We start from the raw sequence: 13,396 nt of genomic DNA, 5'->3' as shown, positions 1-13,396 counted from the left end.
ATTTCTCCTTAAGCTAGTAATAGAAATGGAAATGAATAAGCAAATATAGTGCTATAAAGATTACTGAAAGGAGGAGAGGGCATCATTCAAATTCATCCTTGAGCTCAAGCAAAATATTGCAGACGTTCTGGTTAAACATGTCACCCAGTTTTACTTTTCCCTTCAACTTTCACACAAGAAAGTAAAATTATGGGAATGCTAATTAGCGTATTGTTATGATCCCACACTTCATCCTAAATTCCCAGAATGATTTAAAATATATTAAAAACTTAAAATTACTACTACTACTACTAATAATAATAATAATGACAAAAGGAGGGTGGGTCCTCTATAATACTTCTCAGATGTTGAAACCCAGAGTAAAAGGTAAAGGTAAAGGGGACGACTCTGGGGTTGCGGCACTCATCTCGCCTTACTGGCCAAGGGAGCCAGCGTATAGCTTCCAGGTCATGTGGCCAGCATGACTAAGCCACTTCTGGTGAACCAGAGCAGCGCACGGAAACGCCGTTTACCTCCCCCCCCCAAGCAGTACCTATTTATCTACTTGCACTGTGTGCTTTCGAACTGCTAGGTGGGCAGGGGCTGGGACCGAGCAACGGGGAGCTCACCCCGTTGCGGGGATTCAAACCGCAAACCTTCCGTTTGGCAAGCCCTAGGCTCTGTGGTTTAACCCACAGCACCAGCACCCCGTCCCCCCCAATATACATAGAGGTTCTGCTGCATATATTGTATTTATGTGCAAGGATTCACACTCTCTTCTATGAAGTGAAATGTTTTGAGTATCTATAGGAACTTTCCACTTGTGAAGAGTTCTCCTGGTCATAAAAGAGATCAGGATAGCATCTGCGGGATAGAGATCAGGATATTGAATAGTGGACATGTGAATCTGTGCTGCTAGACCATTGCTCCTGTTCTGATGATGTTATAAGTTTGGTAGAGGGGCAGACTCTCCATAATCTCTAGATTCAATTAAAAGCTAGAATTTGAGCAAACTCATATTCATGAAGTAAGCAAAGTTTGCTCAATTAAAACTAAGCCAAGCCTTGTTGCATTCAGTTTAGGATCACAAGCTCAGGCAACTTCACATACCAGTAACTAGCTGAGGATGAGCCAAGTTGTTAACATAACAAAAGGTGTTGATAGTCCATCTAAGAGGAATCCTTTGCCCTGGGCACCCAGCGGTTGCTAAGGTGATTGGATATTTGTGAGAGAGAAGTGACAAGAAAAGTGTGTCTTTAGCAAGGTGTGCTGAGAAGAACTAAGGAACAACCATTTTGGCAAGGTGGCTGAAGGGAGGCTGGGAAAGTTGCCTTGGATTCCAGTGCTGCACTGCTGTGCTTGAACAAGCTCCTCCTGAGATGACCATGCTGTAAGATCTGTATTCCCTCTATGTAGACTAAAGTGAAGAATATGTGAATAAATCATATTTCTTAAAGCTACGACAGGCTCCGCCATGTCTTCAGTTCTCCAAAGTAGCACAGACTCTGGTTGAGGGCCAAGACCTCTGGAATCCTGTGCCTGGCTCAGCAGGAATTGGGGTGGTCTGTAACAATATGTAGCAGTACGGTCTTTCTTTAGTGCTAGATAAAAAACAGTATAAAGACTGATTTGATGATTTTTTTAATGAATCTAAAAAAGACATTGCAACATGTATGGTTAAATGGAAACACCGCTAAATAACAGTTTATCATGACTGATTTGGGATTCTACACACAAATGTGCTTTGAGTGTAGATATATGTTGGAGCAATCCAATTTGAAATACGGAAATAAAAGCTGAACAGTATGTAGCTATTCTCCACACTTAGACTCAGACTGATGCACATTTAGACTCAGGCTGCTCAAGATGTTGACCTTAAGCTAATGCCATAGCTTTCTTTCAGATTGGTGATTTACTGGAGTAGACAGTTGTGAATAGATCAATACAACCCCCCCCCTAGTGAGGTTACTTTTTAACCTAAGCTCAAATCTGCACCTGCAGGTTTGTACTGCTCTAATTCTTATCAAACTTATGTTGTTTGCCCAGTGGCACACACACACCCTACTTCCGCTTACATTGAATGCAGGGTGTAAATCATTATTTCAACACAGGTGATAGCACTCAGGATACGGTATTGTCATGCACCGCATCTTTCCCACACATTTTCTATTAGGCTGAGCTCAACTATATAGAGTAGACAGCTGTCTGGAATGAGGCAAGGGGCATCTGCCAGGAAAAAAAGCAGCATGCAAGTCTATGCTCTTGGACGATTTCTACCTTGGCCAACTCACTGCATTGAATGTGTCCCAGAATTGTAATGTTGGAGAGTGTTTGGGTACAATACTCTCATTTCCATAGAAATGCCCTTGTTCTGTCTGTGTGAACAGCTCAGAGTGAGTGGCATGCTACTTCTGTGTAACTAGTACACTTCTAGGATGCTCCAAAGCTACTGCATGTTCGCTTTCTCTCAGTGAGAGAGTTGGTACCCAGCAGATCCATACTCATGCAGAAGGTTTATTATCACAGAAGAATTCAAAGGAGCACAAACCCTTCCCTTAGAGGTCACAGTGGGTATCCTCTTGGACCATACCAAGCATGCATTATCTGTCATGCCTGGGAAATATTGCCAATCTATTCCCATTACATGCTCAACTGGCCTCCAAAGATTATCAATTCAAAGCAATTTAAGCATTCATGTTACTTTACATGAAAGTACTTTCTCTCCTTATCACTGTTACAGCAGTATAAACTAAAATTCTTATTAACCATGCACACCCAAAGCCACAAAGTCTTGTGGCATCTGAAAGACTAACAGGGTGAAACTAAGTAATGTGACAAAGTGTATATGTTATACAGTTTACCTTTATGTTAAAATGGCAATAAAAATATTTTGGGGGGGGCGACGACTGTGGCATAAGCTTTCATGGACTGCAATCCATTTGCATTCATAAAAATTAACCTAGCGAAAACATGGAGGATTCAAGAGGACCATATGCACTCTCATTTCGCTTTTATTGCATTTTAAAGATTGCGTGGGGGAAGGATAGAAAGAGAAATGGCTTTGAGTAGGTGGGGAGCGCGGTATGACTTATTGAAGTTGTGTTACAGATGCAGAATAAAGAGGTTATGTCTAAATGAGCTGAAGTAGTACTTGGACATTTTACATCCGGAACAGCGCGTCATTTTAAAAACGTCTCCTTCCATACCCACATTTCCCCTGTGTTCCGCTGTTGCCTCTCCAATCTTTTAACCGAAGAACGCAAGGTCAGAAAAGGCTGGAGCATGCCGCCTCGCTTAAAGCGTAATAATGAAATCAGACCTCAGTGAATTAATTCTTTGTGCCTGCGAGGTTCCCTTTTTTTCTCCTTTCTCTGTCATCTCCTACATTTCAGGAGGAGCCATCCCAGCCCCCTTGCTCCAGTGCTCGCTTCTGTTACATGAGACCATTTGCGCTTCGGTCCTTTCGCCTAAGTCCTGGCATTCTTCAGAGGTATGCCGGATGGCATCTTTTGGTTCTACCTTAAATAAACCCCTCCGCTTTCCATGCAAACGGTGCCATTTCTTTGGAGTTCTCCGCTTGTTGTTTGCAGGTTCAATAGGTGGAGCCGAGGCAGCGAGAGCTCCGCCCTGTCTAGCCCTGCAGCCTTCCCTCCCACTTCGCTTCTCTTACGCCCTTAGCACGAGAATGCTACTCTCACCGCAGTGCTATTCGCTGCTTCGCGCCGGGCTGGCTTAGTTTTGTGTTAGGTTACAAACACAAGACACACACACACACACACACACACACACACACACACAGAGAGAGAGAGAGAGAGAGAGAGAGAGAGAGAGAGAGAGAGAGAGAGAGAGAGAGAGAGAGAGAGAGAGAGAGAGAGAGAGAGAGAGAGAGAGAGTATAGGAATCTTCTCCGTCGTCCTCTTCTTTCCCCTCCCTCTTTGGAGTCTCTGATCAGTTAACGGCGATGAGGGAGCAGCTCAAAAGGTAAGTTTAATTATTATTCAAACCCGTCCTTTTTTCCTATTCTTTTTCAATGAAAACCTCGCACTTGTCGAGGCTTGTGTGCTGCTGGCAAGCCAGGGTAGTTAAAGGCAAATTAAACTTCTGAAGACGTCTTTGCATTGGGGATTTACAGCTTGAGCGTCCTCCCTGCCAGCTGTTTTCTCTTGTTCTCAGTGCAGGTGCTTGTAGCTAGCTGGCTGGAGCATGCCAGGGTTTAACCCTTTCTCCCACGGCTGTAGACTTTGAAGATGAAAGATTCATTCTCCCCGGTGCAGAGGTGGCTGGGTGGGGGTTTTGTTTTTGTGTGTGAGAAAAAGTACGTACACAGAGAGGGAGGGATTTATCCTGACATCAAAGTAATCTGTTCCCGGCGCGCAGCCCAGTTCCTCTCTACATTTCTGTTGTTCAGGGGTTTAAAAGCCCTCGATTTTGTAGCCTGGCACTTTCTAAAGTACCTTTTAATCAGGCTGCATTATGTGAGTGCCTTAAAAAAAAAGAGGAGGGGAGGGAGAAGTCACATTATTTACCATTATGTGTGTAAGGACCCTGCAGAAGAAAGCTCACCAGACTTTTCATTCACAGAGTTAAAAGGTCAAATATCTGCTTGATTTCTTCTGGGAATTCGAACTGACGTTTAATTCAGTGCATTCCTTTTTCTTTCTCTCTCTTTAATGCGCCTTCCGTGTCTTGGTGAATGTGGTCTAGTTGGAACATGCTGGCTGTGTAGGTATGAATGAATGAATACTGTACAGCACATGTAAGCAGCAGCTAAGCAGGAAGTCGGGATAAGGAAAGGGAGAGAGTCTAAAATGTGTACGGGGAGGGCCCTTGGGGACAAACAGTTCGTTTGCATCATTAATAGAAAACTTTAAAGGCAAAACAAAGCAATGAGTGTTGTATTTGGTTATTCCCCCTCCCCCATCATTGTGGTTGATATCTGCATCATTGTAAAATTTACGAGTAGAAAGAATATATACAGTATTACAGTATTATATCTGGTATATCATATTGCTGTATGAGTCAATTTTCTATATATATATTAAAGATAAATGCTGAGGTTAGAGAATAAGATGTCTCTCTGTGTGTGTGTGTCTGTGTGTTTGTGTGTAATTTGTATTTGCTGTGAACAGAAAAGAGAAATTTTAATATTGGTAGTAATGTTTTTATATGATGGAGCTTTTGTAGGAAATTAGTATAGGATCTTATTTTAAGTGTTTCTTAGAAAAACACACCCTTGTTAAAGTCATGTACTCTGTATTCAACCTTGCCTCTTAAAATAAGAACTAGTTTACCGAGGTGTTGTGTTGCTTGTACCCTATTAATACTAGAGGAAATATAGTTCCCTAAAATATATTCTATCCATTATCACTAAGGAATTGCAGTCATCATTGTTTGATCCTGAATTCGACAAGACCCTGCAGTGAAATTGCTTTGGCAGAAGTGGAGAGGATAAGCTTTGAAAAGCAAATAGATCAGTGGACAAGTAACAGCTGGAGGGGTTGGCTCACCAAGCTTTAAAAACTGTCAGTGTGCACACAATAAAATGCTGCACATCAAAAGAGACAGAAAAATAATTACCATACTGTATTTAGCAGTTGACATTTACTCCCTTCTGCTCCTACTTGATATTAATGCAAAAACTTTTTAATTTGTGCATCTTGGAATTCTGAAAATGCCAGCCAAAGCCAATAAAACAACAAACGGCCAACTTTTTCTCAAAAACACACTCTTCTGAGGATTATAGATTAAGACAAACAGTAATCCTTCGCAAACCACAAGAGGCTGCTACTTTCTGCATCACTATTCTATTATTTTCACCCTGATTAGTTTCCCTTCAGGAAATTGGGAGAAGATAGGAGGAAGGATATTTGCAGCTCTAAATAACAGCTTTTACAGGCAGGTCACACTTTAATTGGCACATAATTTACTCTTCTCTAGAATGAGTGACAATTTGGTTTATATTAGTATTTCTTTGAAGTGTTAGCTTTAGTTAGCAAAACCAAATCTGAGTCTATATATTTTATATCTATCTATCCATATAAACATACACATACCGCTGGTCTATTAAATCCGTGATAATCTTAGGCACTATTGGAAAACAGGAAAACAAAAAAAGACAAAAGGCTGTTTTAGTTCTGCAGTCTGGTGATTTATTATTCCTTAATTTCTGATTATTAGTAAGTAGGTGTTTGGGGTTCCCTGTTGCCACCTGACAGCATTTTGTTATTCTTCACACATACACATCTAGTTCATACTGCATTTTTCAAATCGCAGTGGGAGGGGGATGGAACTTGCTCTAATGCTGTTGCAAATTAAGAATAATATAATTTGAAGAATGAATATGCAGTTTTTTACCCACAACATGCTCAGTTTTTTACCCACAACAGCTTTTTAACAAGTGCACATGCTAGAATCCAAAGAGCATATGGTAGAATATTTAAATATAAGATACACATTTTAGAAATACATTCAAGAATACAATGAAAAATGTTTAATATATTTCAATTCCTATGAAAGAAGTTCTAATGGTGGACAGAGCAATCCTAATTGGGAATGATGGGAGAGTGGGCAGTGAGGTGGCAGAAAGTCTTTCACTTCCAGAGCCGGCCAGGGCAGAAGTCGGGGCAGTATTTGTTTCATCTTGCCCTAACAATTTTCTCTTCCTTGTACCAGGTAACATTTCTGATCCTGGGATTTGGGAGAAATTGAAAGGCTGTGGATTCAGATTCAAGGTTGCCTTTGCCCTGCCTTCACCCACCCCTGGAACACCTTGCTTTGTTGGTGGAAATGCAGCTGGTGGGATTTTCCATGTGCATAACAAGTGCCTCCACAGCAGATATCCTGGCCCTGGTGGCAGGGAGGCACCACTACCCAGTCATAATCCCTTCCAGCCAGCATGTCCAGGGGTTAGGTATTCTGTTAGGCTGTTTTTATCATTTCTGATGCTGATGTGTTTTCAGGACAAGTTATAATAAAGGATGCATAAGATAGAAAACTAAAATTGGAGACATTAGAACATGGGTAGGCAAACTAAGGCCCAGGGGCGGATCCGGCCCAATCGCCTTCTAAATGCGGCTCGTGGACAGTCCGGGAATCAGTGTGTTTTTACATGAGTAGAATGTGTCCTTTTATTTAAAATACATCTCTAGGTTATTTGTAATGCATAGGAATTCGTTCATTACTATTTTTTTCAAAATATAATCCTGCCCCTTACAAGGTCTGAGGGAAAGTGGACCGGCCCCCCGCTGAAAAAGTCTGCTGACCCCTGCTTTAGAATGTATTTTTATCTTTTTTCTAATGGGAGAAATGGTTTACTAACACAGTCAGCACTTAAATTGTCTTGCATAATATCTTTGTTAATCTTGTGCTGCAATGTTCCTTTTTTGTTTTGCTTTGTTTATGTTTATACATAAACTTTATGTTTATACATAAAGTGCCTGGCCTGCTATGGTCCATGGGGTCACGAAGAGTCGGACACGACTAAACGACAACAACAACATGTTTATACAAGTTTAACTCAATTGCCACTAGTAATGAAACCAGAATGAGGGTTCCAGAGGATGTTCCAGGTGGCACTAGCTGTGTTCAACACATCATGATGCAAATGCCATGGGTGCAATTGTCTCATGCACAGTCAGCTGTTGTCAATGTCATTATTTATTTATTTATTTATTTATTATATTTATTTTATATACCACCATCTGATGATCATGGGGCAGATCAGAGAGGTCTTACTGTAATGTGATTTATTATAATTTGTTGACTCTAATGCATATATTTAAATTATTTGATTGTAATTCATTACATGCCATATTTAGAGGTAAGGTAGTTTAGGACTTCATTTTTTAGGTCACAGTGAATGTATGATGGACGTTAATGTTTTTTGTTATTTGGAATAGGCAGTATTTGCAGGTGATACTGAGCCGGCTTGTTGAGGCTTGTCCTGTGTGAACTAATTTTCACCCCAGCCCTCTGCAAGAAAAGCATGACCAAACTGGGGGCATTTCAGTCGCTGATGGGTGAGCTTGGGTGCAAAGAGGGCTCTCCTTTCTACACTCTCTCCTTAACATGTCATCCACATCATGGTACAGTGGTACCTCGGGTTACAAACACCTTGGGTTACAAACACTTGGGGTTACAGACTCTGCTAACCCAGAAGTAGTATCTTGGGTTAAGAACTTTACTTCAGGATGAGAACAGAAACGTCTGTTTAAGGAGCTCAATACATAATATTCAACTACCACAGTGTATCGCATAGCCAGACAGATAAGGATAACCCATGCATGAGGCAGAGGGAAGCAGGCTAGATGGTTTGTCTCCCTGTCTAATAGATTTTGTAGTCCATTTGCTTCCAGGGGAAAGGCCTTGGCTAAGTGCTGGAGAATTTCCTTACCGTGTTTCCCCTTTTTTTAAGACACCGTCTTATAACTTTTTTCCCCTCAAAAAAACACAGGGTGTCTTATTTTCGGTGGGGTGTCTTAATTTTGCCCGACTTCATTCTGCATCCCTCCACACTGCCCACGATTCTTCTGCCCTGGGGTCAACTCACAAACCCCCAGCTTCTCTTCTGCCTGGAGAAAGGGCTTCATCCAGGAGTCTTTTCCAACGCTCCAAGCTGCAGGCGCCAGTTCCGGGCGGCGGGGAGGCAGACCTCCTTGACTGGACCAGACGGAGGCCGCTGGCTCAGGCGTTCCACCCGGCCCGACAGGGCGCTCCAAGCGCTCGGCGCTGCAGCCGCAAGTTCCGGGCGGCGGGGAGGCAGGCCTCCTCAGCCGGGCCAGGCGGAGGCCGCTGGCTCAGGCGCTCCGCCCAGCCTGACAGGGCGCTCCAAGTACTCGGCACTGCAGCCGCCAGTTCCGGGCGGCAGGGAGGCAGACCTCCTTGGCTGGGCCAGGCGGAGGCCGCTGGCTCAGGCGCTCCGCCCAGCCCGACAGGGCGCTCCAAGCGCTCGGCGCTGCAGCCGCCAGTTCCGGGCGGCGGGGAGGCAGGCCTCATTGGCCGGGCCAGGCGGAGGCTGCTGGCTCAGGCACTCCACCTGGCCCGACCGGCGCTGCGGAGCGCTCGGCATGCTCCACGCATAGGGGCCCAGACGCGCACACAGGGGAGTTGGTTTTGAATCATCAAAAGTAGAACAGTCAGTGATCCTTGTCTCAGATGGAGAACGAGGAGCTTTCGGCTTGGCTTTCCGTCTCGGAAAACTTCACCAGGGAGTGGGGAACTGGCAGCGAGGAGCCTTCCCAGACGCAAACGCCAGAGGGAAACTGAGCTTCCCTGTTTCTCTGCGCTGCTGCTGCTGCTGCTGCTGCTGCTGCTGCTGCTGCTGTGGTCGCCGTCTCCTCCTCCTCCCGCTTCGGCAGCCCTCGCCGCAGCTTCCCGCCTTGGCGCGCACTGGCCTCGCCAGCAGCCACGCACGCACGCGCGCATGCTACCATCCCTCCGCACGTTTTCCCGGTCTCAGCCTCGGCGCTGGAATTCCCCCGTCTTCGCCCAGTGAACTGCCGGAGCAGCAGCAGCTGTTCCCATTAACGGGCTGCTCCCCCATTCCGGCCGCAAGCAACGAGCTTCTCTCTCTTTCCTCCTGCTGCTTGTGCCCTTGGTGCTCCGTGCGGCACTGCTGCACGCTTTATCAGTGCTGCAGCGGCCGCCGCCGCTTCCGGGCACCGACCCAACCCGGCAGGCTGCCTCCTGTTGCGGCCGGTGTGCTGGGTCCCGCTAGCTGGCTGGGGCGCTCGGTGGTCTTGCTCCGCGCGGCGCGGAAGTATGGCTTATTTTCGGGGTATGTCTTATAGTTCTCAAATGCTTAAAAACCCTGCCATGTATTACTTTATGACTACGTATTAAAAAGGGGGAAACACGGTAGTAGGCAGAAAGTCCAGATTCAATGCCCTGACATCTCCAGGTGGTTACAGGAGAGAACACCATCTGAAACCCTGAAGACTTGCTGCCAATCAGTATGGACAGCACTGAGCTAGATGGGCCAGTATGTAACACTGTTGTTTATCTCTTTCCAAGGATGCTTCCTAAGTCCTTCACATCTTTTTACAATGCTGATGCAAAATAAAGCAGGAAATGTAGTGGGATGGATCCATTGCACTTTTAGTACTGCACATTCCTTTTTTTACCATATTCCACCATTTGAGCACAGGGAAGCATTTTGTCAGAATTTTTAGCTTTCTGTTATACAAACTTTCATGCTTATTGGAGTTAAAAATTGCTGCAGATCCATTAAAGATGCTACTGTGTTCCCAAGTGTGGTTCAGAATGCTAAGAGTTGCTGAGTTGGCATTTTGCTTCACACATTGTGTACACACACACACACACACACACACACACACACACACACACACACAAGCAGCCCCAAAGCTAACAATTAAATGGCCTTTGAAAATGGCAAAGAGGCTTATGAAGGGAAGTCTCAGTGGAGCCTAACCTTTCCTTGAGCTGCACTTGTGTGTGGAATTGTTGATAACTTTCTAAGCTGAAAATGTTCAGAAAGAAGGAACACTTTTTAGTTGGTGGAATGAAATAGCTGCAGCCTTCTTGTGTTCTGAATATAAAGTGCTGGTTAAATCAGCTCTTGCGCTTTACAATCACACTCAACCTTCACAGAATTTTCCACAAATGATCTTCAGCTTTCCTTAAAATTTCACACAGGAGTAAGAGAAGTCCTTCTGGTTCTTGAGCACTTTTTTCTGCTCTTGGATATTATACGTTAATAATTTCTAAACTGATCATAAAGTATTTTTGTTAAACAGTTGTGTCACTGTTGCCTCATGGCACTTATTTCAATGGAAGGAGGTTGGTTTTCAGGCCTGAGCCAGAACTCCTGATAAATAGCTGCTTAGAACTGAGCATTTAGAAACACTGGATTCAATAGGATTTACTTACCAGCAAATGTGTTTAGGATTGCAACCTTGTGTATTCAGTGTGACTGTTTTGTGTGTGTGTGTGTGTGTGAAGATTAATAGATGAATGAGAAGTAAAGTAAAGCACATAGTTTGTCTCCTCCCTCTTATAGTTTTGCCACAAAAATCTGCCTCAAAAATATCAGTGGTGATCAGAAAAAACCCCTGGAAGTAAATTCAGGTATTCACTCTAATTCTGTTGTTGAAAAGAATTGGGCACCTACCTCTACCTATTGACTTGTCTTCCTGTGATTTCATGGAATGCTAATGAACATAATAATTGCTAAGGAATTAATGTTAATACAGAGAAAGTTGGAAGGTACTGTACATTATGAGAAAGAGTGAAAGAAATGAGGAATCTGTATTAACTTCAACACTGATCAACCATTTGTTGTTGTTGTTTAGTCGTTTAGTCGTGTCCGACTCTTCGTGACCCCATGGACCATAGCACACCAGGCACTCCTGTCTTGCACTGCCTCCCGCAGTTTGGTCAGACTCATGTTGGTAGCTTCGAGAATACTGTCCAACCATCTCATCCTCTGTCGTCCCCTTCTCCTAGTGCCCTCAATCTTTCCCAACATCAGGGTCTTTTCCAGGGAGTCTTCTCTTCTCATGATGTGGCCAAAGTATTGGAGCCTCAGCTTCACGATCTGTGCTTCCAGTGAGCACTCAGGGCTAATTTCCTTAAGAATGGATAGGTTGATCTTCTTGCAGTCCATGGGACTCTCAAGAGTCTCCTCCAGCACCATAATTCAAAAGCATCAATTCTTCGGCGATCAGCCTTATTTATGGTCCAGCTCTCACTTCCATACATCACTATTGGGAAAACCATAGCTTTAACTATACGGACCTTTGTCAGCAAGGTGATGTCTCTGCTTTTTAAGATGCTGTCTAGGTTTGTCATTGCTTTTCTCCCAAGAAGCAGGCGTCTTAATTTCATGACTGCTGTCACCATCTGCAATGATCATGGACCCCAAGAAAGTGAAATCTCTCACTGCCTCCATTTCTTCCCCTTCTGTATGCCAGCAGGTGATGGGACTTGTGGCCATGATTTTGGTTTTTTTTATGTTGAGCTTCATGCCATATTTTGCACTCTCCTCTTTTACCCTCATTAAAAGGTTCTTTAATTCCTCCTCACTTTCTGCCATCAAGGTTGTGTCATCAGCATATATGAGGTTGTTGATATTTCTTCTGGCAATCTTAATTCCAGTTTGGGATTCATCCAGCCTAGCCTTTCACATGATGAATTCTGCATATGTTAAATAAGCAGGGAGACAATATACAGCCTTGTCGTACTCCTTTCCCAATTTTGAACCAATCAGTTTTTCCATATCCAGTTCTAATCAGTTGTTCCATATCCAGTTCTAATCAGTTGTTCCATATCCAGATCAGTTGTTCCATATCCAGATCAATCAGTTGCTCCATATCCAGATCAAGCATTAGGTTCCCATTAAAATCTTTATAATAGCTTAGGAAAAACATGTTAATGAAACACACAGAAACACACTTTCCAAATTAAAAGTGTCTGTTCTAGATTGCCATTTAGGACACTTAACATGGTTGTGATTTTGAAGCAGTGAGTGAGGTGTCAATTTAAAGTGAGAACTTTTGCTGAATAAGAGTCATGATGTTAGAAAACTGTGATTGTCAGAGCTTTACCCTGACATCATAGAGACAAACATCCCTGACATTAGGCTGAGTTTCTGTGATATTATGGAATAGTCTCACACTTTGTAATTACTTGGGTCAACCTTACATTTATTTAACCACTGGCCTGGTAGCCATAGGTGAGAAATTACTTGTAGTCAAGTGCGTGGAATTCATACAGTCCAGTGAATAGGCTGGTGGAAGACAGATGGAATGCTCTTTCCTGCCTCTGTGCCCAGCATAGAAATGCAGCAGGATGCTGCAGGAGGGTTGGAGCTCTCAGTTTCTCTTCTGCAAACCCCCAATAAAACTGGTACTTTTTGTGGACTTTTCTGTATACCTAAAACAGCCTTGAAAGTATCAGGAGAGGGTTAGAGGGGGACTATATACTCTTGAAGGGAAGGGGGTCATATTAGCGAGGAGGTTGAAATAAGCCATTCCAAACTGCTGTTTTTTAATATAAAGATCCTTGTTTGCATGAAATTAAAATAAAATATCTGAACAATTTGAGATTTTTTTTGTTTATGGATCTATTTTTTATTTTACAAAAATTGGAAAACAAACCACCAATCTTTAAAGCGGCTTTAAGAACAAAAAGAAACAGAGAGAAAAGGTGAAATTATATCTGTACCTCATTCTACCTACAGCCTACCCCTCAATGTCTGTTCCCTCACAATTCTACTATATCAACATCGATGCTGAAATCCAGCATCGCCTGAGCTCTGCGAGTGTGGCTTTCTCCCGATTGAAGTGCAGAGTGTTTGAGGACTGGGACACTCACAGGGATACCAAAATGCTTGTTTACAAAGCTATTGTACTACCAACCTTACTATATGCTTGTGAAACATGGACCACTAATAGATGCC

The 13,396-nt window shown here is 43.4% G+C and overlaps 1 protein-coding gene across 16 annotated transcripts in view; it reads left to right on the top strand.

Annotated features, from left to right (window-relative positions):
- Positions 1-13,396, top strand: part of DMD (dystrophin) — a 1,006,777-nt gene that overhangs the window by 913,725 nt on the left and 79,656 nt on the right. Inside the window, exon 1 of one of the 16 annotated variants that reach the window (XM_035114389.3) lies at positions 3,656-3,960. The exons of the other annotated variants lie outside the window; for them this stretch is intronic. Within the exon in view, the coding sequence (XP_034970280.1) occupies positions 3,941-3,960 (20 nt within the window). The 5' untranslated portion in view covers positions 3,656-3,940. Of the gene's footprint in view, positions 1-3,655; positions 3,961-13,396 lie in introns of those variants that run through there. 16 annotated transcript variants of the gene reach the window in all.

The sequence above is a fragment of the Zootoca vivipara genome, chromosome 4 (assembly GCF_965207765.1).
Source record: "Zootoca vivipara chromosome 4, rZooViv2.hap1.1, whole genome shotgun sequence".
In the NCBI taxonomy this organism is placed as follows: domain Eukaryota; kingdom Metazoa; phylum Chordata; class Lepidosauria; order Squamata; family Lacertidae; genus Zootoca; species Zootoca vivipara.
The sequence above is the reverse complement of the archived record's forward strand: the minus strand, read 5'-3'. Positions and strand labels throughout refer to the sequence as shown.